This window comes from Phyllobates terribilis, unplaced genomic scaffold (genome assembly GCF_046119375.1).
Source record: "Phyllobates terribilis strain yellow unplaced genomic scaffold, ASM4611937v1 Scaffold_5__5_contigs__length_657084704, whole genome shotgun sequence".
Taxonomy (NCBI): domain Eukaryota; kingdom Metazoa; phylum Chordata; class Amphibia; order Anura; family Dendrobatidae; genus Phyllobates; species Phyllobates terribilis.
Genome location: NW_027362765.1, coordinates 371,339,259 through 371,365,877, shown reverse-complemented (window position 1 = coordinate 371,365,877; position 26,619 = coordinate 371,339,259). Strand labels below are relative to the sequence as shown.

Genomic DNA, 26,619 nt, shown 5'->3' with positions numbered 1-26,619 from the left:
ATTAAATCGTTAGTGTCTCAGAGAAATAATACAAAATAAAGCAGAGAAATGTTATGTTGATCAGTGTTCTATATTATGATGGAACTGTCGTCTCTTATGTTAGTAGTTCGCCCTGTAAGTTTGTAGTATCCGGTACAGCCAATGCCAACAGTTTGTATACATTGTAACTACAGATATAGTGCTGTGTATATTATCAGGAGCTTACAGTGCTGCTCACCATTATAGGCACCCCTTCATTTTTTTCATGGACTGTACAATATCTTCAGAAATAAATGGAAATGTACCAAAGTTATATCCTCAGGATTTTTTAATTAGTTGTTCAAAGTAATACAGCAATAAACATTGTTTATCAACTTCCATGTTGCAATTTCAGAGAAGAAACAGAATAACCAACATGTGCAGCAATAAAGACTCCCCTAATTAATACTTGGTTGCCCACCCTTTGGCATTGCTGACGGCCTCCACACGTTTCTTGTAGCCATCTATAAGCTTCTTGCACTTCTCAGCTGGAGTTTTCTCCCATCTCTTCCATTGCAGTTTGTTCAAGCTCTTGAATGTTTGCAGGTTTCTTTTTCCCATTGGCATATTTCAGCTCACCCCAAAGATTTTCAATGGGATTGAGGTCAGGACTCATTGCTGGCCATTTTAAAACAGTTCAATTTTCTTTTTCAACCCTTCCTATGTACTTTTGGATGTGTGCTTTGGTCATTGTTTTGCTGGAGGACCCATGATCTTTGACTCAAACCAAGTTTTCTTACACTGGGTAGGACATTTCACTCTAAAATCTCTTAATAATTCTCTGATTTCATGATTCCTGTGATACAGTCAAGGCCTCCAGTACCAGACGCAGCAAATCAACCCTCAGCATTATGTATCCTCCACCATGTTTAACTGTTGGTAAGGTGTTCTTTTCCTTATAAGCTTTGCATTGCCAAAAAACTCTATTTTTGTTTCATTTGTCCACAGAACATTTTCCCAGAAGGATTCTGGTTTCTCAAGGTACTCTTTAGCAAAGATAAGTCATTCCTTTTTATATCTTCTCTTCAGCAACAGTTTCTTCCTTGGCTTTTGCCCATGAAGCTCTGATTGGTTTAGTGTGCGGCATATGGTACTTGTTGAAACCATGACCCCAGACTGTTCCAGGTTGGCCTTCAGGTCTTTGGATGTTTGATGTGGTGTTTTTTTCCACCATTTGCACCAACCTTCAAAGACATCTCTTGTCAATTTTCCTCTTTTCCCAACATCTAGGGACGTTCTTGATGGTTCCATGCTTGGCAAACTTCTTAATTACATTGCGCACTGTTGAAACTGGGATACCAAGGTCTTTGGAGATGGCCTTATACCCTTTGGAAGTCTTGTGTTTGCTAATAATAGCAGTTCTGATAGCTCCTTTGTCTTCACCATTGTGACAAAGGATCAGGGCCTACCATGTGGCTTTTTAAAACACTGAAGTCATCATTCATTGGCTAATTCATGTCACATGGGCGCCGACAATTAATCACAGGAGAATCTTTTTGTGATTTACGATACTAAATTAATGTAAAGGTGCCAATACCAGTGACACAGCAAGCTTTAGGTTTTTCTATTTTTCCCTCCCATTGTTTTTTTCTTTTAAATTATTGTTTATCATTTGATCTTTAATATTTAACACGAGTCTCTATACAAAAAAACTGTTTCACTTGATTCATTTTTTTCAGGAGATATTCCACATTATGTACTTAAACTTCATGGGGCCAATAACGATGAGCAGGACTGTATCTAGACTGTCAGACAAAAATAATAGAACTATATTATGTTGCATATTTATAGGAGTTTTTTGATTTGGGAAACAAACATTAACATACTCTGTTAGGGAATTTGGGTTTCAAAAAGGGGGATACAAAGAATGCACCTCTCTACAGTGATGTAGCAGTGCGGTATATGTAGGTATTCTGTAAAGCGACGACGTTGTCTGATATATCTGCAGTAATGGGGGCTGGTTCTGTATGGCTGTGTTCTCAGAGGATCCCTTGTGTCATGTGGATGACTTCATGTATTGAGCGTTCAATCTATGCAGAAATGAATCATTTTTCTTTCACGCTGTCCCTCCAATGCATTCAGCTTTAGTGAAAGGAGTCGTGTAGGTCACTGACATTTTCCTTTAATGCCTCGTGTCATCATCAAGGAAGTCGTCCTGTCAATGTCTTCTGTGTTTTGTGCGGTGAATCAACATTTTTGTCTAATGTAACTCTTTATAGCCATTTATGATTTTTTTTTTTAAGGGTGTCAACTTACAAAATGTAAAAAAAAAAAAAAGAAATACTAATTTCTGGCAAATTATTTCCCTGGTGGTCTAGGGCAATAAAGAGTTTTACTTTAAATTTTTACATATATTTTACATTAAATGTTCCAGGACATTATATTAATTAATTTGATATTCCATGGTGGTCTAGGGCATTAAAAGGTTAATTTTATATTCCCTGGGGATCTAGGGCAATAAAGAGGATTATTTTACATTCCCTCTTGGTCTAGGACATTACATGGTTAATTTTACATCTCCCGGTGGTTGATGACATTAGAAGGTTAATTTTCTATTCTCTAGTGGTCTAAGATATGAAGATGTCAATTTTCCATTCCCTGGGGGTTAATTTTATATTCCTTGGTGGTCTGGGACAATAAATTAGTTACGTTTATAAATCCTGGGGGTCTAGAAAAATAAATTAGTTAATTTTATAGATCCTGGAGGTCTAAGGCAATAAATAAGGTACATTTATATTCCCTGGTGGTCTAGGACAATACTTAAGTTACATTTATATTCCCTGGTCATCTAGTGCAATATATAAGTTACATTTATATTCCCTGGTGGTCTAGGACAATACATACGTTACATTTATATTCCCTGGTGGTCTAGGACAATACATAAGTTACATTTATATTCCCTGGTGGTCTAGGACAATACATAAGTTACATTTATATTCCCTGGTCATCTAGTGCAATATATAAGTTACATTTATATTCCCTGGTGGTCTAGGACAATACATACGTTACATTTATATTCCCTGGTGGTCTAGGACAATACATAAGTTACATTTATATTCCCTGGTGGTCTAGGACAATACATAAGTTACATTTATATTCCCTGGTGGTCTAGGACAATACATAAGGTACATTTATATTCCCTGGTGGTCTAGGACAATACATAAGGTACATTTATATTCCCTGGTGGTCTAGGACAATACTTAAGTTACATTTATATTCCCTGGTCATCTAGTGCAATATATAAGTTACATTTATATTCCCTGGTGGTCTAGGACAATACATACGTTACATTTATATTCCCTGGTGGTCTAGGACAATACATAAGTTACATTTATATTCCCTGGTGGTCTAGGACAATATGTAAATTACATTTATATTCTCTGGTGGTCTAGGGCAATACATACATTACATTTATATTCCCTGGTGGTCTAGGGCAATACATACATTACATTTATATTCCCTGGTGGTCTAGGACAATACATAAGTTACATTTATATTCCCTGGTGGTCTAGGACAATACATACGTTACATTTATATTCCCTGGTGGTCTAGGACAATACATAAGTTACATTTATATTCCCTGGTGGTCTAGGACAATACATAAGTTACATTTATATTCCCTGGTGGTCTAGGACAATACATAAGTTACATTTATATTCCCTGGTGGTCTAGGGCAATAAATAAGTTAAACTTATATTCCCTGGTGGTCTGTCAGTTCTATATTCCCTGGTGGTCTGTCAGTTCTATATTCCCTGGTGGTCTGTCAGTTCTATATTCCCTGGTTGAAAGAGGTTCGTTTTACATTCATCGGTTCTCTGAGACAGTAAAAAATGTAATTTCACTTTTTCTTGAGGTCGAGGGAGGTGAAGAGGTCAGTGGATAATTGAGGCTTCTCCTGGGGTCCGATCTTCGGAGGGCAGTTGGAGGTTCTGGTACGGGGGACACTTTGCTTATTGTCTATTGACCATTCTAATAAGGATTTGTCCAAAGCAGAGAATCCCTTTAACAAAGTACAGGCTGCAGGTTTTGTTTTGATTTTTAGAAAAGATCAATTCAGCAAAAAAAAAAAAAAAAAACTATTTAAAGGGATATCCTCACAAAAAGATGAACCCTTTGGGCTGGACAGGTCGTGACTTTTCTGTACCTGGAAAACCATCTTTTTGGCTATAAAACACGTCAAGAACCAGTGATATCCTCATCCTTATAAGAGAAAGAGATCCCATTGAGAGCGGTCGGAGTTTTTCCTTTGGTCACTGGTTTCCTTCTAGTTTTATAGTCGGAAGATTAAAAAAATCCTGAAATACAGAAATAAAAAAACTAGCCTTGATGCTTTGCTGAGGTCTGAAGATATAAAGGGCATTTTCCAGGTTATGCAATGCTCTGCATGTGGATGTAATTATACTAATCACTGGGTGTGATGCTCTGCAGGCGGTTTCCTTCATCCGGTTGTACCTGTTGGTGAAACCATCTGCAGGCGTCTTCTTTTCTACAATGGTCTGTGTCGCTTTTCCATTTTCATCTATTGCATTAAGTCAGCGATTTTCTTTAATTCTGTCAAGTCCTTACTGAGTGCGATGCTCTGCAGGCAATTTCCCTCTGCAGGTGTCATCCTGGCTGCGATGCTCTGCAGGGTTCTGTGGTGAAGACCGTCGACTTGTTCCCATTTTATATGGACATGGGTTTCTATTGTCTTTTTTCTTTACCTTTGAATGTAATTGTTTTTTATCATCTTGTGCTTCTTTGGGCTCCCAGTTTCCATATCTATATGACATGTATGTATATACATATATAAATATGTATATATATATATATATACACACCCACGCACGCAGGAGAACCTATATACTGGGTGAGTCTTGGTCAGACAGCATGCGGGAGGGTGCACGGAATAAAGCCTAGAGAAATGACCTACATTGTGTCCGTGCCGTCATTATTATCCTTCTGGATACATTTTTCTATTCTTCTCTTTGTTGTTTTCTCACAATTTAATACAAGACAAAAAGGGAATCTCATAAACTGTAAATCATAAATGATACCTTCATAGAATTATTCCAGACAGAAAACAAATATCGTGTTACTAGTTGGAGACAGTCAACAAGTTGCTGTTGATGGAAACTTTATTATTATTATTATTATTATTATTATTATTATGTATCTCTCTCTGGTGTCCTCTGGAGACAATCAGCAGGCTGGTTAGCTGCAGTTCACATGTCAAGGCTTTTGTGAATCCCCCAGGGTTCAGTAACGGGGGATTACTGTTAGCATTTAATAATGTTAATATTTAATAATGAGTCTTGCTGCATAGATTATTAGTATTAAATACAGACTCATAAAAGGAAGCACGGATCCGTCAACAGCAGCATGTTATAATAGGGAAAAGTAGTATGTTGATTGTTTCAAGGGCTCATAACCAAATAAGCATCCATATTGCCTAATTAATATAATAATAATAGCGAAAATAATAATATAATAATAAGCATCCATATTGCATGATTAATATAATAATAATAATAGCAAAAATAATAATAATATAATAATAAGCATCCATATTGCCTAATTAATATAATAATAGCAAAAATAATAATATAATAATAATAAGCATCCATATTGCCTATAATAATAATAATAATAATAAGCATCCATATTGCCTGATTAATAAAATATTAATAATAATAAAGATAATAATAATAATAAGCATCCATATTGCCTAATTAATATGTTAAAATAAAATAATAATAAATAATAATAATAATAATAATAAGCATCCATATTGCCTAATATAATAATAATGATTATTATTAATAATACAAATACTAAAAATAATAAGCATCCATATTGCCTAATTAATATAACAATAAAATAATCAAATAATAATAATAAGCATCCATATTGCCTAATTAATATAATAATAAAAATAATAAAATAATAAGCATCCATATTGCATAATTAATATAATATTATTATTAATATAAGCATCCATATTGCCTACTTAATATAATAATAATAATAAAAATAAAATCTAATATTGAGTCTAACTGCAGGAATTTTAGTGTGAGCATCATTATAGAATAAAAGTATTAAATATAGACGCATGATAGGAAGCATTGTATCCATCAACAGCAGCATGCTGACTGTTTCTAAGCAGTATGAAATATAGAAAAAAAAACAGGAAACCAAAAGAAAGTAATGAAGTTCTGGAATCTATCTATAAAGCCAATATCCTGGTTTTCTAAGGTAAGTGAAAGGGTTCATTGTAAATTCCCTGATGATTAAAGGCAGTGAACAGGTTAATTTTATAATTCCTTAAAGTCTAGCAATGGAGGAATCAGTTTTACATTCCCTAGATAAGAAGTCAATGTTTATTTCAGGATTTTACTAGGGGGTCCCATCTTTTGGAGACCCTTATAAAGAGGGGATCTAGCTTGCCAGCACCTTAAACCAGCACTGGCCTCGGCTCAGCTGGTCCATCGTCCCTTGCTTATAGGTGGGGTTGAACTAAGCGATATAAGTTCCCTGGTGGTCTAGCATTGTGGGCGGTTACTTTTACCTTCCCTGGTGGTCTTGAGCTGTCAAGAGGTTTGTTTTTTATCCTCTGTTAGTTTTGGACATAGTTTTACATTTCCTGGTGGACTACGGCATTGTGAAGGTTAATTTTACTTTCCCTGGTGGTCTAGGGCAGTTGGAGGTTAATTTTACAATCCTTGGTCATCTAGGACAGTTTAGTTGTATGTTTCCTGGTGGTCTAGGGCAGTGGAATGGCTAATTTGTCCCTTTCTAGTGGTGGTCTGAGACAATGGAGGGGGTCGTAGTTTTACATTTCTTGGTGTTCTGAAGCAATTAAGTGGTTAGCTTTACATTTCCTGGTGGTCTAGGGTAGTGAATTGTTAACTTTAGATTTCCTGGTCATCTAGTGCAGTAAGGGGGTTAACTTTACATTCCCTGGTGGTCTACATCAATGAGTGGAGGGGGAGAAGGTCAATTACATTCCCTGGTGGGCTGGAGCAGTGAAAAGTTTAATTGTCAGGGGACTCATTGTACATTCTCTGGTGGTCTAGCACAGTGGGGGGATTAGTTTCACATTTCCGGGTGGTCTAGGACAGTTTAGTGGTCAGTTTTACATTCCATGGTGGTCTAGAGCAGTCAAGGGGTTAATTTTACAATTCCTGATGGTCTAAGACAGTTTGGGGGAGAAGGTAGTGTTACATTTGATGGTCATCCAAGGTGGTCAGGGGATTCATTTTTATATCCTGGTGGTCTGGGGTAGTGAAGGGGGTAATTTTATGTTTCTTAGATGTTTAGGGCAGTTTAAAGCAATTGGATTATATTGCACAGAGGTCTGAGCTAATGAGAGCGTCTATATTCCCTGGTGGGCTAGTGCAATGATGCAGTTATTATTACATTCCCTGGTGGGCTAGTGCAATGATGCAGTTATTATTACATTCCCTGGTGGGCTAGTGCAATGATGCAGTTATTATTACATTCCCTGGTGGGCTAGTGCAATGATGCAGTTATTATTACATTCCCTGGTGGGCTAGGGCAGTGAATTGGTAACTCGTGCTGCTCTTAGGGGAGCTAGCTTTTAAGGTTTGTGTAGGAAGTAGGGGCTCTGGGCATATGCCCCTCTTTACACCCATTAACATAGACTTTGTTTTATCTTAGACTGTGAGTTCTCCTTCAGCACCAGCAGGGGGCAGCTTTTCTCGAAAATGAGTTTACGGGTTGTCACCCAGAGACAGATCTCCCTAAGGCTGTGTGCACACAGAGTTTGTGGAAACTCTGCAAATCCTCAAAAAGTTAGAGTTTCCAATCCGAAAAACTCAGCAAAAAGGCTCAGTGTGAACATAGCCCAAGTGGAATCTGGAGCGCTCACGTGCTGCATAGCCGCTGGCGTCATGTCCTCCTCGGTCTCCATATTTCCCCATCACTCGCACCTCAGTATTATTCTGCTGGGTCATGTCCTGCTGGGTCTCCATGTTTCCCTACCACTCGCACCTCAGTATTAGGCTGGTTTCACACGTCCGTATATTTCCAGTACCGGAAAAAGGGGACACGGATTTCTCCAGTACCGGTGTGTCCACGTGTGTTACACGTGTGGCAACTGTGTGCCGCCCATGTGCCTCATCAGGATCACACCGACCGGCGCCTGGGAACCTGTGTACACTTAACGCTGTTCCTAACCACCGGGTGCTAAATGCTGCCCTCATCATTGTCCCCTGCAATCAGCACCACCAGGGACAATGATGAGGCTAGTAGTGTCTGCTCCTGCAGTTTCCCTCTTTAAAAATAAGAAAATAAGATTAAAATAATAAAATCCATATACTCACCTGTCCGGAGATGTCCCCCGCTGTAATCCTCTGACGGCTGACGCCGAGGATCTGGGGAGAATGAGCTGCTCCAGCGAGCGACCCTGGAGCGCTGTGTCCTCTCACTCACTGGAGCGGCTCATTCTCCCCAGCTCCTCAGCGTCAGCAGTCAGAGGATAACAGCAGGCAAGAATCTCCGGACAGGTGAGTATATGGATTTTATTATTTTCATCTTATTTTTACATGGGGACACTGTGGTAGCAGACTACTAATACCCTCATTATTGTCCCTGCTGGTGCTGATCGTATCGCCGGCAGGGTACCATGATGAGGGCAGCGCTCAGCACCGGCGCTTGGGAACAGCGCTACAGTGTGCTCTGTTCCCAAGCGTGTCACACTGATGACATACGGATGCCATCTGTGTGTGTTCAGCGTGAGACACTTTTGCGGACTTGTCAGCGTGTGGAGCACATGGACACGCGGTCCGTGGAAACACATTGACATGTGCACAGACCCATAGTTTTGAATGGGTCTCTGTGTGTCAGTGTCTCCAGTACATGTGGAAACTGTCACCACTCGTACCGGACACACTGACGCCCTTATTCTGCCACGTTCTGATCACGGTTACAGACAATTCTAATGCCGCAAACTACCTGCCCAGCGCAGCCATGAATAATGCAGGAGGACGAGAGCGCAGCGCTCTAATATTAGCTCCGAGAGGAGGCGACGCGGATTACGGAGGAAGAAGGACTGAGCCGAGGTCATTAGACTTAATATAACGAAGATAATTCCCTGCACAACCTCAAAATGCAGAACAATCCGAGGAGGATGAAGACGTGACACAAGGAAATGATCTGTTACTATTAATGTCTGACAAGTAATTGGTGGAAGGATCTAAATGTGAGGACACCCGCAAACAGCCCCCCAGATCTCAGCTTCTTGTCCCTGCTCAAGTTTAAAAAATAGTTTTGGGGTTCAGTGTAGTGAGATAAAGTAAGGTCCCCTTCAGATCCAGGTATCTGGGAAGCTGAGACAGGAGGAGCTTTTTAGTGGGGTCTTCACATTGTGCCTGTCTATGTCCTGGAGCTCTCCGATGTAAGGACGCTGTCAAACAGCTCCACATATCTCAGCAGTTACCAATAAACACATCCAACAAGTCTAGGAAGCTGAGATATCAGGTGTTTAGTGCTCTGGTCACTAGGAACAGTCAATGTAGCTCTAGTATATGAGGACGCCATCAAACAGCATCCCAGATCTCAGCTTCTGAGGATAAGTACAGTCACTTTGTAACATAACGGCCGTTCCCCTCTTGGATTCGAGTACGTAGGAAGCTGAGATATGAGGCGCCGTTTGCCACAATAAAGGACGCCGTTATCACTAGGAATAGCTCTCCAATGTGAGGACACCAACAAACAGCATCCTATATCTCAGCACTTACTAGTTAGTTATTTCCCCCATGTCAGCGAAGCTGAGATATGAGGCGCCGTTTACTGGCCGGGCACCATAAAGGACGCCGTTATCACTAAGGAATAGCTCTCCAATGTGAGGACACCAACAAACAGCATCCTATATCTCAGCACTTACTAGTTAGTTATTTCCCCCATTTCACCGAAGCTGAGATATGTGGTCACTAGGATCAACCACATGAGCTCTGGTATGTGAGCACCCACAAACAGCCCCCCAGATCTCAGCTGCTTAAGAAACACTGCGGTCATACCATGTGTGGTCACCAACAAACAGCTCCCCATATCTCAGCTTCACCCTTCTAACACATACAACATGCAATACCGGACAGAGACAGGTGTGGCGCTGTTTTTGGATAAAGCAGCCATGTGTTTCTAATCCTGGACGGCCCCTTTTGTGTCTTTGCCGAAAACATATTTTGCGCCCCCCCCCCCCCCCTGCGTCACCTCCATGTCACTGAGCAGCTGAGATATGAGGGGCTAGTTCTGCCCTTTATGTTTGGACCCCCTTAAAGGGGAAGTCACCGTTCCTTACATACCACATAATAAACACAACCAGATCTGTATTATAAAATATTTTAATTTCCCACCGATAAATAATACAAGGGGCGGATACAGGATTGCACATGGACATCGCTAGACCGGGAGACGGTAAATGATGCAAGGTGGCATTGATGCAATTACACCAATCAACATCATCTAAAGAATGGATACCGGGTTGGGTTATAAAGAACAGCGCCCCTAGTGTCCAGTTTAATCAGACCGTGGCCATGTGGCCATTAACATTACAGCTATCAATGACACCGCTACTGCCCAAAACGAAGGCGGAATGGCCTCATTAACATTTTTTCCAGAATCAGCGCCATTCCTGATATACCAGGGTTTATGAATTAGCAAAAAAAATTCAATTTACAGTGATTGACACTAGAGGGCGTCCTAGTTGTTCAGCTGCTATCTATCCACCAGAAAAAGATGAATAAAAAAATGATAAAGGTTGGAGTTCAGTTATTTTTATGCATAAACATAGAGCTAAATGATGAAATTCTAACAGCCGCCACTAGGGGGAGCAAGGGGGAAACATTCCATGCATTGAGTGCCCTTGTATAGTAATATGTAGTGAGCTCCCCCTTGTGGTGTCTGCAGGAAGCGAAAATTTCATCATGTAACAGAGAATACTGTTAGAACTGATTAACATTACCAATTAATTAACATTAACAATTTATACAAAATTAAAAGGGTTGGGCGTTCTTTTAAGGACAGATAAAAAGTCACAACCAATGACAACGTTTGTTTCCATTTCCCATTTCACCAGTATTTCCGTTTATTGTCCTATTGACTTCAATGGAAAAAGTCACAGATGGAAAAAAAAAAAACTTCAGTTGATTTCAATGTAAAAAAGTCACAGATGGAAAAACTTGGATAGAAACTGCTTTGAATAAACTTTTGCTCTTGTTATCAATATTTTTATTTATTGTCCAATTGATTTCAATAAAAAAAAAAGTCACAGCTGGAAAAAAACGTAAGTGAAGAATGAATGGATGGAAGAGTACACCAGATACTAATTTGCTCATAACAGAATCCTAAATATTTGTTTCCCTTTTGAGATCAATTTACAAAGAAGTTTTGATGGATATAAAAATGAACAAAAGTTTTTGATGCAATATGCAGTGTGCCGGGTATCGTTCCCCCATCATTGTTCACCAGGGACAGGCAGAGATAAAGGATAAGTCTAAACATCACTAATGGTTACCTGTTATTACAAATCCCCTCCAGTCTCAAGAACAGCTACAAGTTGCTTGGGGTATGTCTCTATCAGTTTTGTACATCGAGAGGCTGAAATTCTTTCCCATTCTTCCCTGCAAAACAGCTCGAGCTCATTGAGGTTGGATGGAGGGCGTTTGTGAACAGCAGTTTTCAGCTCTTTCCACAGATTCTCGATTGGAATCCGGTCTGGACTTTGACTTGGCCATTCTAACACCTGGATACGTTCATTTTTGAACCATTCCATTGTAGATTTTGCTTTATGTTTGGGATCATTGTCTTGTTGGAAGATAAATCTCCGTCCCAGTCTCAGGTCTTTTCCAGACTCCAAGAGGTTTTCTTCCAGAATGGTCCTGTATTTGGCTCCGTCCATCTTCCCATCAATTTTAACCATCTTCCTTGTCCCTGCTGAAGAAAAGCAGGCCCAAACCATGATGCTGCCACCACCATGTTTGACAGTGGGGATGGTGTTTTGAGGGTGATGAGCTGTGTTGCTTTTATGCCAAATATATCGTTTTGCATTGTGGCCAAAAAGTTTGATTTTGGTTTCATCTGACTGAGCACCTTATTCCACATGTTTGGTGTGTCTCCCAGGTGGCTTGTGGCAAACTTCAAACGAGACTTTTTATGCATATCTTTGAGAAATGGCTTTCTTCTTGACACTCTTCCATAAAGGCCAGATTTGTGCAGTGTACGACTGATTGTTGTCCTATGGACAGACTCTCCCACCTCAGCTGTAGATCTCTGCAGTTCATCCAGAGTGATCATGGGCCTTTTGGCTGCATCTCTGATCAGTCTTCTCCTTGTTCGAGGTGAATGTTTAGAGGGACGGCCGGGTCTTGGTAGATTTGCAGTGGTCTGATACTCCTTCCATTTCAATATGATCGCTTGCACAGTGCTCCTTGAGATGTTTAAAAGTTGGGAAATCTTTTTGTATCCAAATCCGGCTTTAAACTTCGCCACAACAGTATTTCGGACCTGCCTGGTGTGTTCCTTGGTCTTCATGATGCTCTCTGCACTTGAAACAGAACCCTGAGACTATCACAGAGCAGAGACCCCTGAGACTATCACAGAGCAGGTGCATTTATACGGAGACTTGATTACACACAGGTGGATCCTATTTATAATTACCAGTCATTTAGGACAACATTGGATCCTTCAGAGATCCTCACTGAACTTCTGCACTGACAGTAAAGGGGCTGAATAATATTGCACGCCCCACTTTTTAGTTTTTAATTTATTAAAAAAGTTTAAAATATCCAATAAATTTTGTTCCACTTCATGAATGTGTCCCACTTGTTGTTGATTCTTCCCCAAAAAATTTGAATTTTATATCTTTATGTTTGAAGCCAGAAATGTGGCAAAAGGTAGAAAAGTTCAAGGGGGCCAAATACTTTCGCAATGCACTGTAGGTGACCAGCCACCTCTGCAGTGGTGGATGAGTATGCACAGTCCTATGACCCCAAAAGGTCATCAAGGGCAAGACTTCACCAATATTCCCAGCAGAACAGTGACCATTACCTACAGGCAAACAATCATTTTGCTGCCCTCTAGTGGCAGATATTGTGAGCTGCATGCTCTGTGCACACTGCATTTCGATGCCTTTCTATCGAACGAAACGATAGATAAACCCAGAATATTTATTTACATCCATTCGGTTATGTTTTTCCAACTATTAATCCTTTAAAGAAGTGTCAATGATTTATCAAATTCCCTGACGCATGGGAAGGTTCACTGGACAAAGTGTAATAATAATAATAATAATCTCCCGTCTTGGTCATTATAATGAACATGTATTTTTTTCTAAATCTACTGATTCGTTATCTCACAAAATCAACAAGTGCAAGATTCTATAAAAGCATTTTGCATCTTAGTAGAAAAAATAAGACCATATAATACATCAGTGTGTAGTGACATTGCTCCGCAGGATGGCTGCGTACCTCGCAATCTCTTCAATGCATTCATGTAATGTGAAGTACAGCTGCAGCATTATAACACTATAAAAATGGCTGCTCTTGTATTAAGACTTGGGGTGTTCTTAATTCTCTCGACCGGACCGGTAACATCCAGGACATGAGCTTATCTATACAACCAGAAGACTGGGGGTACAAGGATGCAAAATGGAGAACAATGGGTTTAGCATCCATAAAGTCCTTCTTCTTAGTGTCCATTACACATAATCTTACCATTTGCTGTTTTTGGGAAATATGTCAAATATTTTGGAAACTTTTTCCAAAAGTTTATAATAGTAAAATATCAGGTTATTTTGCAAAAATATATATAAATGCTTGAGTTTTTAGTACAGGCAGAGGGTCAATTACTTCCCTAACACATCCTACATGTCTCCCACACTCTAACCCCATCACAAACAGTCTGGCCAATACAGTGGATTTATGGTCCAGAAATGGATCACTGCGAGCCACCAGTGAGCCGCTGCGAGCCACCAGTGAGCCGCCAACCGGCTACATCATCTGCTCGATGGAAATGAAATGCCAGAATCATTTAGGTATTAGGTGGCACCAATATTTCGGTATTATATGGTTTTCATCTGTGTCCAACTAAGACCTGAAAAGGAGCAGAGAGGGTATAGATGAACCCGTGCCCAAGGGGGGTGCAAAGACTCCACATCGGAGGACTTACATAAAAGTTGCAAAGATTCTTCCAAATTGTTTCTAGTAGCTTCAATCCATTCATCGGGACCCAAAGAACTGGCTTTCTTATGGACCAGCTCCTGCGCTGAAGAACTTGCCAGAGCCATGGATCTGGTATAATCCCCCCATGAAGGAGCTGGTGTCATGGCTGAAGCTAGTAATAATATGGACAATTTAGTTTTTATATTGCAGCAATGCCATCATATTGGCAGAACCTCAATGGATATAAAGGGTATGTTCACAAAAACGCACTTTATTGCCCCCCCCTCGCATATTTTACTAAAAATCCATCAAAAACCAAATGAAAAAAAGTGTCAAAAACCACAAAAAAAAAAAACACGGGCCTGATTCACTTACAAGGTTTTTTAAGTCACTTTTCTATTTTATCTTTTGATGCTCTTTGACATTTTTTTGCACCAAATTCTTCAATATGGCGCCGACGGTTCATGAAATCTGCACACGATCAAAAATGCTCCGTATTTTTGTCTGTAACCGTTGAAAGGCTAAATGTCGCAGAATTTGCAACGAAATCTCTGTCGTCCATTAAGTCACTACTGAAGGACATTTGCGGCAAAGTTTTGTGACAAAGTTTGCAATTGATGAATGAATCGAAAACAGCTGGAAACCTCAAACGTCCACCCACAATGCCGAATGTAATAAAAAAGAAAAAAACAAACGCAGACTTTACAAAAGACGCAAATTAAAAGAAGAATAAGGCGTAAATGAAAAACTCTGGCGATAAGTCAAAAGAGGAGCAAATGCAACAATGAATCGGCCCCCGAGTGTTCTTACAGAACCGCGACAAAAATTACGTTTTCATTTCGAAGAGATTTTTTTAGATGTGGATTTTTCAGCCTCAAAAACTCCATGTGAACATACCCTTAGGATCGTGCTGCAAAATCCCTGCCATGTGCCATTTATAAGACTGGAGTCTACTTATATGTCAGATGGGGCATTCGGGACCAGGACCCGGGACCCCTCCGGTCATGCAACCAATCATTTATTATTTTTGGATAATGAGATTTGTTGCCTCATTGGAGGCAGTTTGGTTTTCTCTGAGCTCGTCATTATGTATTGGGGGGCGACCCCCTTGCAACCATTGTGAAGTCCACACTCTGGATCCTATTTTTGCATTTACCGGCTTTCTAATCTCGATCTGGAGATGACTGGTGTCCGGTGGATGCTGGTTGTTGTATTACTTGATGTTTGTGACTTAGCTCCTCTCTCTAGCGCCCCCTATGTGTAGCTAATCTGTAAGTCACAAGGTAGCTACTTATAGGTGGCACTAGAGAGACATTGTTCTCCCTGGTGGAGAGTTCATTTGCATTTTTTTCCCCAGATTGCATTGGCCTCAGGTATATCTCCTCAATAAGATCCAGTACTTCCACACCCCCCCCAGAAATGATGTTTAGGATTCAGCTTCTGGTTGGGGAATGCAGAGCGTTGACATGAAGAAGAGAAAGTTCTTGAAGAACATTTTAAGAAATCTTCAAAATTCAAGCGTACTTAATGTAAGTATGGAGAGTAAGTGTCGGGATCTCCGGGCACCAGGCATACAAGCGTCATCACCTCCATTCTAGGAGCCTTCAGAAAGTCCTCAATGGTAGCTCCAACTTCTTCAGAGATCTGAAACAGATGCTGGATTCCATCTCCTGGCCCCCCGAGTCGCTATGGGTCGAGGTTACAAAGGTGCGTCCTCCTCACTGTGCTCTGAAAACCCTTGGAAGTCCCTCAGGATCTGCGATACGTTCTCCGATCCTTGACCCGACAGGTCGTCCAGCTCAGAATCTGGAGTCACTTCTGGAGAAGCAACAATTATGGGGTCATCGGGAATCATGGAAGGGTCAGGAGATGGAGGAACCTTGGGAACCGGTCTCTGGGATTCCTTTCGAGACAAGGTGCGACTGGCATCACGGAAACTGGCAAAGGGGGGACGGAGGCGAACCCCGGACTGAGCCGTTCCTTCAATGGCTTTTTGTAGCTAATGGAAATATAAGAAGGACCAAAGTTACATGAGTGACTGACGTATATATGGACAGGACAGTAGTGATGTCTATGTGGGAAGTAGTAATATGTAGATGCAAAATTATCGAACCCCAGAGCAAAATTGGTTTATTAGTAAAACGTTTCAATTTTTTTGAAACTGCTTCTTTTACTGACTCCTGCAGTCTCAGAATTATTCACCCCTTTGTGACCAATCACTTAAGTACTTAGTAGAACCCCTCTTGCTGTTATGACCTGCTTCCCCTTTGGCTTTTATGACCTGCTGCCCATCTGACTGTTATGACCTGCTGCCACTCTGGCTGTTATGACTTGCTGCCCCTCTGGCTGTTAAGACCGGCCATCCCTCTGGCTATTATGACCTGCCACCCCTCTGGCTGTTATGACTGACAGGTCCTTTGGCTGTTATGACCTGCAGCCCCTCTTACTGTTATGACCTGCTGCCCATCTGACTGTTATGACCTGCCACCCCTCTGGCTGTTATGACTGACTGGCCCTTTGGCTGTTATGACCTGCTGCCCCTCTGACTGTTATGACCTGCTGCGCCTCTTACTGTTATGACCTGCTGCCCATCTGACTGTTATGACCTGCCACCCCTCTGGCTGCTATGACTGACTGGCCCTTTGGCTGTTATGACCTGCTGTCCATCTGACTGTTATGACCTGCCACCCCTCTGGCTGTTATGACTGACTGGCCCTTTGGCTGTTATGACCTGCTGCCCATCTGACTGTTATGACCTGCCACCCCTCTGGCTGTTATGACTGACTGGCCCTTTGGCTGTTATGACCTGCTGCCCCTCTGACTGTTATGAGCTGCTGCGCCTCTTACTGTTATGACCTGCAGCCCATCTGACTGTTATGACCTGCCACCCCTCTGGCTGTTATGACTGACTGGCCCTTTGGCTGTTATGACCTGCTGTCCATCTGACTGTTATGACCTGCTGCCACTCTGGCTGTTATGACTTGCTGCCCCTCTGGCTGTTAAGACCGGCCACCCCTCTGGCTGTTATGACCTGCCACCCCTCTGGCTGTTATGACCTGCTGTCCCTCTGGCTTTACTGGCCAGCTGCCCCTCCGGTTGTTATGACCTGCTTGATTATAATTGTATACACAGTATGGACAGCAGTGATGTTTAGCTAATTAATGCCAATAATTTGCGCCTATAATATATAAACCATCAACCATCTTATATAAATATGCTCTTTTCTCATTGTCCTATTAACATTAAGATTTCTGCTTGAAAAAGGAGCATTCACATTTATATCGAGAGGTGATAAAACTCATCACGCCCTAAAACTTCTCACAGCTGAGGGTTTGCTAATATGACATGTAGTCTAGACAATCCTCTCTGAGATTTAAAGGGGTTGTCCTCATCGTCTATCCTCAGGAGCGCAGCGCTCCTCGGCCTTCTTGCTTCCGGGGGGGCGATGTGCTCCTGATTGATTGCAGCGCCGCTCCATGGTCCAGGCTGGAAGCACAGGAGGTTTGCCTCTATGACAATAGACATTACCAAGACAGGATGCAATTGTTACGACCTCTCAGCTGTGAGCAGTATGAAGTCTGCTGGGGATGTGGTCCATGCTTAGGATGTTTCCTTTCGCTGACAGCAAGCAGATGATTGGCAGTGAGTAGCCAGGTGACCCTGTGTGATACGACGGACCTTGTAGTATTCATCGTGGTTTATACTCCAGTCACACATAGAGCTGCATTCAAAACTCTGCGGAAAGTGCAGCTATGCAGATGACGGCATAATTTGGAATGCAGCTCTGGATGTGACTGGAGCAGGGTATAAGTGGCGCTCCGCTGCGTCCGGCAGGAGGGGTATTTTTAGCAGCGGTCACATTACGGCCCGTGTTTACTGGGCTCAATTTCGCTGATGCTCCTCTAATCTTTCTCTCACCTCTTTCAGAGCGATCACCCCTCTCAGTTTCCCTCCGCTCGTGATGAACGCCTGGCTGAGGCCGAGGAGGGAGAAGAGCGTGTGCGTCTGCAAAGGAGAAGGGAAACGCAAAAAAAACGCAAACGTCAACGAAAAACATTCAAAAATATCATAAAAAAATCACCCAAAATTGTAAATCCCCAATTATCCAGAGGTAACACCCCTCGGGGCGACAGCGAGGAGAATCGTTGCAGCTTTAATCTCTGATCCTTTTAGTTATTTAATTTTTTTGCTTAATAAAAAAGCTGTTGGTGTTAATGGGAAACCATCAGCAAGCTGCTGTTGTCAGATCTGTTTCTCTTCTAGTATCTCTCCTGTGTAATCCGGTCCTATTATATATGGGTCATAGGCTTGATTGGCTAATTAACCCTTCAATGACTCGGCATCCCTGATTATTTAACTCCTGAGTCCCCAGTGGGGCATTAGGTGATAACCAGATTATTGGGGTGTCCATATGTAAATGGCCCGAGTTATAGGTTAATACAGGTACAGAAACCATCATTATAATATAAATAAGAAAATTGCAGTAATTTCTGTCTTCAGTATCTAGCCTACTTGCTAATTGTTTCCGGTATCAGCAGGGACAGAAACCATAAACATAACAAAAATGAAACCATTATAATAAAACAAACCGTTAAAATATGTCTGCAATATCTACTCTACTTGCTGATGGTTTTCAGTATCAGGACGGACAGAAACCATAAACATAACAAACCGTTATAATATGTCTGCAAAATCCAACCTACTTGCTGATGGCTTCCAATATAGGCTGCTACAGAAACCATAATTATAATACAAATAATAAAGTCCTTACATTATCAGTCAGCAATATTTAGCCTACTTGCTGATGGTTTCCAGGTAGCAGTAAAATATACAATAAAGGCGCAGCTTTGTGCAGAACTTCCAGCCACCTACCTTATGAAGTGACGTCCTCTCCACAAGCTGAAATGGTGAGGGGTCGATGAGACAGCTATCGAAGGAGGCCACCTTCCCCAGCTCCTGCTGCTCCCAAACCGCAGTCTGAAAAGGCCAGATCTTTTCTTAGTGTCTTCTTGCACCAATTCATTATCCAAGAGGGAATCGGCGCCGTGTCTGGTACTGGGGGACTCGGGTATCAGTGCAAGTCATGGAGCTCACATGCTCTGCGCTCCATAGCATGAAACGCCACAATGTCGCGATACAATGTATCAATCCATGAAGTATCTACCGGACCCCACTCCGGGGTCACTAATTAATTAATTAATGTTAAAGGGGTAAACCATAGCCGCACACCTGTAGAGCGCCGCTCATAGTACCCAAATACCTGACCCCATCATATTCCTCGCCCGCTGCTCTTCATCTAGAAGTTCTCATTCCCAGGTCTTCACCCCTCTTTAATTCATTGCCCATTGCCTTTCTTAAAGGGGACCTGTCCCAAGGTGAAAAGTGGTCAGTGTCTCCTCTTATTTTATTCCCGCTGCTCCCTTAAGTATTTTCTTTTTTTTGTTAATCCTCCATACGGTTTCAGAGAAATTTGCCTTTTTTTATGTCCATTTTTATGGTTTTTATCAAGGTGGTGTAGCTCACAGGATTCTCTTGGGCGTGTCTTCAGGCTGCTTTGCATAATTACCCTGGGAGCCACACCTCTTTGGTAAAATAAAATCAGCACTAAATAAAAAGGCCGGCATCTCTGGAACCGTTTGGCAGATTAAAATACAACAAAAATCAGAAGACTCGGAGGAACGGCGGGAATAAAATACGAGCAAAAACTGGACACTCCTTATCTGGTGATAGGTCCATTTTAATCTGCCTGATGCTCCTGATCAAACGGACATGACATGGTATTACGTCTCTTTTCTTTTTGGAGAAGACTTTGGTTTGGCTAATAGCCTTGGTCATATGGCAAAGCCAGTCCCGAAAAGAGAAGTGTCAGACTTTGACTTAAAGGGCAGCAACCTCCACTAGGTGGCCGCTTCTTCCCTCCTGGAGGGGAGCTAATCTGCATACCTTTTTCTCCCAGAAAGCATTGCCTGACTCATGGTCTTCCCGAGCAGAAAATCTATTCCCCCCATGATATATGTCTTTATGTGGCACTCACCTCTTCTGGTGTCATTGGGTCTTCAAGTTCAGATTCCTGCAGAAAGAAAAGAAGATGAAACTTTGAGTCTTGTCCTCAGGTGACCGCTCTTTTCTTCATCGAGGGTTCCAGCTCCTCTGCTCCAATGCAAAATCTGCATTCTGGGATCCCATACTTATGGGGTAGACTAAGAGTCTCTGTAGTCCTAAGTTTTTTATGTCGGGGTTCAACTTTAAGGAAAGTATCAGTAGATGTCTGGGCAACATTATTGCTACATGAGCCAGAGCACTAGTAATTTTAGGAAATTCACGTGAAAATTTGGAATTTTTGAACATCTTCGTATATAACGAGCGGGTCACAGTCCGCTGTTCTATCATGTCATTCCCACCCGAAAATGCCCTGCTGACCTGTGGAGGCTTTTCAGGATGATCCTTCTTGGAACTACAGAAGATTCTCGCTAGTGCAGTGCGGAATCTCCGGCAGCAACTTTCTGGAAAAGAAAATATAATTTTTAAAAATGTGAAATTTTTTTACAAACGTCTTTCAAAGGAAAGAAGAAGAATGGATTTTACTAAGTTGTTGGTTTGGGGCAATGGGTGACACAATTTTCGAACAAATTACCAATTTCTTGTTAATTAGAGACTAATGGATTATTGACCCTTTATAGACATAAGAACAACTGAAACAACATTTTACCGTCCAGCAGCTCTCCTGACACGTATTTTTATTCTCCATGAAATATCAATTCAAGAGGATCCTTTCTTAAACAGTTAACAACCGCCAATGCATGACGTCACTGCCATGCACTGGCGCGTCTTTGCCTCAAATGTACTGAAAGCCGCAATATGGGGCAGGATGGAAACACCAGGGATAGGATGGAGACACCTGGGGTAGGATGGAGACACATGGGGCAGGATGTAGACACCAGGGGTAGGATGGAGACACATGAGGCAGGATAGAGACACATGGAGCAGGATGGAGACACCAGGGGTAGGATGGAGACACATGGGGTAGGATGGAGACACCTGGGGTAGGATGGAGACACCTGGGGTAGGATGGAGACACATGGGGCAGGATGGAAACACATGGAGCAGGATGTAGACACATGGGGCAGGATGGAGACACATGGGGCAGGATGGAGACACATGGGGCAGAATGGAAACACATGGAGCAGGATGGAGACACATGGGGCAGGATGGAGACACATGGGGCAGGATGGAGACACATGGGGCAGAATGGAAACACATGGAGCAGGATGGAGACACATGGGGCAGGATGGAGACACATGGGGTAGGATGGAGACACCTGGGGTAGGATGGAGACACATGGGGCAGGATGGAAACACATGGAGCAGGATGGAGACACATGGGTCAGGATGGAGACACATGGGGCAGGATGGAGACACATGGGCCAGAATGGAAACACATGGAGCAGGATGGAGACACATGGGGCAGGATGGAGACACATGGGGTAGGATGGAGACACCTGGGGTAGGATGGAGACTCATGGGGCAGGATGGAAACACATGGAGCAGGATGGAGACACCAGGGGTAGGATGGAGACACCTGGGGTAGGAAGGAGACACCTGGGGTAGGATGGAGACACATGGGGTAGGATGGAGACACATGGGGCAGGATGGAGACACATGGGGCGGGATGGAGACACATGGGGCGGGACGGAGACACATGGGGCAGGATGGAGACACATGGGGCAGGATGGAGACACATGGGGCAGGATGGAGACACCTGTGGCAGGGTGGAGACACCTGGGTTAGGATGGAGACACATGGGGCAGGATGGAGAAACCAGGGGTAGGATGGAGACACCAGGGGTAGGATGGAGACACATGGGGCGGGATGGAGGCACATGAGGCAGGATGGAGACAAGTGGCAGGATGGAGACACATGGGGCAGGATTAAGACACCAGGGGTAAGATGGAGACACATGGGGCAGGAAGGAGACACATGGGGCAGGATGGAGACACCTGGGGTAGGATGGAGACACATGGGGCAGGATGGAGACACCTGGGGTAGGATGGAAACACCAGGGGTAGGATGGAGACACATAGGGTGGGATGGAGACACATTGGGCAGGATGGAGACTCATGGGGTAGGATGGAGACACCTGGGGCAGGATGGAAACACCAGGGGTAGGATTGAGACACATGGGGTGGGATGTAGACACATGAGGCAGGATGGAGACACCAGGGGTAGGATGGAGACAAATGGGGCAGGATGGAAACATCAGGGGTAGGATGGAGACACATGGGGTGGGATGGAGACACATGGGGCAGGATGGCGACACATGGGGTAGGATGGAAACACCAGGGGTAGGATGGAGACACATGGGGCAGGATGGAGACACATGGGGTAGGATGGAAACACCAGGGGTAGGATGGAGACACATGGGGCAGGATGGAGACACATGGGGTGGGATGGAGACACCTGGGGTAGGATGGAGAAACATGGGGCGGGATGGAGACACAAGGGGTGGGATGGAGACACATGGGGCAGGATGGAGACACATGGGGCAGGGTGGAGACAACAGGGGTAGGATGGAGACACATGGGGCAGGATGGAGACACCAGGGGTTGGCTGGAGACACCAGGGGTAGGATGGAGACACATGGGGCGGGATGGAGACACATAAGGCAGGATGGAGACAAGTGGCAGGATGGAGACACATGGGGCAGGATTAAGACACCAGGGGTAAGATGGAGACACATTGTGCAGGATGGAGACACCTGGGGTAGGATGGAGACACATGGGGCAGGATGGAGACACCTGGGGTAGGATGGAGACACATGGGGCAGGATGGAGACACCTGGGGTAGGATGGAGAAACCAGGGGTAGGATGGAGACACCTGGCGTAGGATGGAGACACATGGGGCGGGATGGAGACACCTGGGGTAGGATAGAGACACATGGGGCAGGATGGAGACACCTGGGGTAGGATGGAGACACCTGGGGCAGATGGAGACAGCTGGGGCAGATGGAGACACCTGAGGTAGGATGGAGACACATGGAGCAGGATGGAGACACATGGTGCAGGATGGAGACACCTGGGGTAGGATGGAAACACATGGGGCAGGATGGAGACACCAGGGGTAGGATGGAGACACCAGGGGTAGGATGGAGACACCTGGCGTAGGATGGAGACACATGGGGTGGGATGGAGACACATGGGGTAGGATGGAGACACATGGGGCAGGATGGAGACATATGGGGCAGGATCGAGACACCAGGGGTAGGATGGAGACACATGGGGCGGGAGGGAGACACATGAGGCAGGATGGAGAAAGTGGCAGGATAGAGACACATGAGGCAGGATGGAGATACCTGGGGTAGGATGGAGACACATGAGGCGGGATTTACACACCAGGGGTAGGATGGAGACACATGGGGCAGGATGGAGACATCTAGGGTAGGATGGAGACACATGGGGCAGGATGGAGACACCTAGGGTAGGATGGAGACACCTGTGGTAGGATGGAGACACATGGGGCAGGATAGAGACGCATGAGGCAGGATGGAGACAAGAGGCAGGATAGAGACACATGAGGCAGGATGGAGACAAGTGGCAGAATGGAGACACATGGGGCAGGATTTAGACACCAAGGGTAGGATGGAGACACATTGGGCAGGATGGAGACATCTGGGGTAGGATGGAGACACATGGGGCAGGATGGAGACACCTAGGGTAGGATGGAGACACATGGGGCAGGATGGAGACACCTGGGGTAAGATGGAGACACATGGGGCAGGATGGAGACACCTGGGGTAGGATGGAGACACCTGTGGTAGGATGGATACACATGGGGCAGGATGGAGACACCTGGGGTAGGATGGAGACACCTGGGGCAGATGGAGACACCTGGGGTAGGATGGAGACACATGGGGCAGGATAGAAACACCTGGGGTAGGATGAGAGACACATGGGGCAGGATGGAGACACCTGGGGTAGGATGAAGACACATGAGGTGGGGTGGAGACACCTTGGGTAGGATGGAGACACCTGGGGTAGGATGGAGGCACCTGGGGCAGATGGAGACACCTGGGACAGTATGGAGATACCTGGGGTAGGATGGAAACACATGGGGTAGGATGGAGACACCTGGGTAGGATGGAGACACATGGGGCAGGATGGAGACACCAGGGGTAGGATGGAGACACCTGGGGCGGGGTGGAGACACATGAGGCAGGATGGAGACAAGTGGCAGGATGGAGAGACATGGGGCAGGATTAAGGCACCAGGGGTAGGATGGAGACACATGGGGCAGTATGGAGACACCTGGGGTAGGATGGAGACACCTGGGGTAGGATGGAGACACATGGGGCAGGATGGAGACACCTGGGGTAGGATGGAGACACCTGTGGTAGGATGGATACACATGGGGCAGGATGGAGACACCTGGGGTAGGATGGAGACACCTGGGGCAGATGGAGACACCTGGGGTAGGATGGAGACACATGGGGCAGGATAGAAACACCTGGGGTAGGATGAGAGACACATGGGGCAGGATGGAGACACCTGGGGTAGGATGAAGACACATGAGGTGGGGTGGAGACACCTTGGGTAGGATGGAGACACCTGGGGTAGGATGGAGACACCTGGGGCAGATGGAGACACCTGGGACAGTATGGAGATACCTGGGGTAGGATGGAAACACATGGGGTAGGATGGAGACACCTGGGTAGGATGGAGACACCAGGGGTAGGATGGAGACACCTGGGGCGGGGTGGAGACACATGAGGCAGGATGGAGACAAGTGGCAGGATGGAGAGACATGGGGCAGGACTAAGGCACCAGGGGTAGGATGGAGACACATGGGGCAGTATGGAGACACCTGGGGTAGGATGGAGACACCTGGGGTAGGATGGAGACACATGGGACATGATGGAGACACCCGGGGCAGGATGGAGACACCTGGGGTAGGATGAAGACACCTGGGGTAGGATGGAGACTCCTGGGGTAGGATGGAGACACCTGGGGCAGATGGAGACACCTGTGGCAGATGGAGACACCTGGAGTAGGATGGAGACACATGGGGCAGGATGGAGACACCTGGGGTAGGATGGAGACACATGGGGCAGGATGGAGACATCTGGGTTAGGATGGAGACACCTGGAGTAGGATGGAGACACATGGGGCAGGATGGAGACACCTGGGGTAGGATGGAGACACATGTGGCAGGATGGAGACATCTGGGTTAGGATGGAGATACATGGGGCAGGATGGAGACACCAGGAGTAGGATCGAGACACCAGGGGTAGGATAGACACCTGGCGTAGGATGGAGACACATGGGGCGGGATGGAGACACCTCGGGTAGGATGGAGACACATGGGGCAGGATTGAGACACCAGGGGTAGGATGGAGACACATGGGGCGGGATGGAGACACATGAGGCAGAATGGAGCCAAGTGGCAGGATAGAGACACATGAGGAAGGATGGAGACACCGGGGGTAGGATGGAGATACATGGGGCAGGATCGAGACACCAGGGGTAGGATGGAGTCACCACGGGTAGGATGGAGACACATGGGGCGGGATGGAGGCACATGAGGCAGGATGGAGACAAGAGGCAGAATGGAGACACATGGGGCAGGATTTAGACACCAGGGGTAGGATGGAGACACATGGGGCAGGATGGAGACACCTGGGGTAGGATGGAGACACATGGGGCAGGATGGAGACACCTGGGGTAGGATGGAGACACCTGGGGTAGGATGGAGACACATGGGGCAGGATGGAGACACCTGGGGTAGGATGGAGACACATGGGGCAGGATGGAGACACCTCAGGAAGGATGGAGACACCTGTGGTAGGATGGAAACACATGGGGCAGGATGGAGACACCTGGGGTAGGATGGAGACACATGGGGCAGGATGGAGACACCTGAGGTAGGATGGAGACACATGGGGCAGGATGGAAACACCTGGGGTAGGATGAGAGACACATGGGGCAGGATGGAGACGCCTGGGGTAGTATGGAGACACTTGGGGCGGGGTGGAGACACCTGGGGTAAGATGGAGACACCTGGGGTAGGATGGAGACACCTGGGGCAGATGGAGACACCTGGGGTAGGATGGAGACACATGGGGCAGGATGGAGATACTTGGGGTAGGATGGAGACACATTGGGCAGGATGGAGACACCTGGGGTAGGATGGAGACACATGGGGCAGGATGGAGACACCAGGCCTAGGATGGAGACAACTGGGGCGGGGTGGAGACACATGAGGCAGGATGGAGACAAGTGTCAGGATGGAGAGACATGGGGCAGGATTAAGGCACCAGGGGTAGGATGGAGACACATGGGGCAGGATGGAGACACCTGGGGTAGGATGGAGACACCTGGGGCGGGATGGAGACACTTGGGGTAGGATGGAGACACATGGGGCAGGATGGAGACATCCGGGACAGTACGTA

General features: G+C 44.9%; 1 protein-coding gene across 2 annotated transcripts in view; it reads right to left on the bottom strand.

The window, feature by feature from the left end:
- Window positions 1-13,727: 13,727 nt before the first annotated feature.
- CLCN1 (chloride voltage-gated channel 1) overlaps window positions 13,728-26,619 on the bottom strand; it is a 191,340-nt gene continuing 178,448 nt past the window's right edge. For both annotated transcript variants that reach the window (XM_073684773.1, XM_073684772.1), the window contains exons 19-23: window positions 20,598-20,680; window positions 20,212-20,247; window positions 19,050-19,154; window positions 18,096-18,182; window positions 13,728-16,176 (exon numbers count right to left, since the gene is read on the bottom strand). In XM_073684773.1, coding sequence (XP_073540874.1) covers window positions 15,877-16,176; window positions 18,096-18,182; window positions 19,050-19,154; window positions 20,212-20,247; window positions 20,598-20,680 — 611 coding nt within the window. In that variant the 3' untranslated portion in view covers window positions 13,728-15,876. The remainder of the gene's footprint in view (window positions 16,177-18,095; window positions 18,183-19,049; window positions 19,155-20,211; window positions 20,248-20,597; window positions 20,681-26,619) is intronic.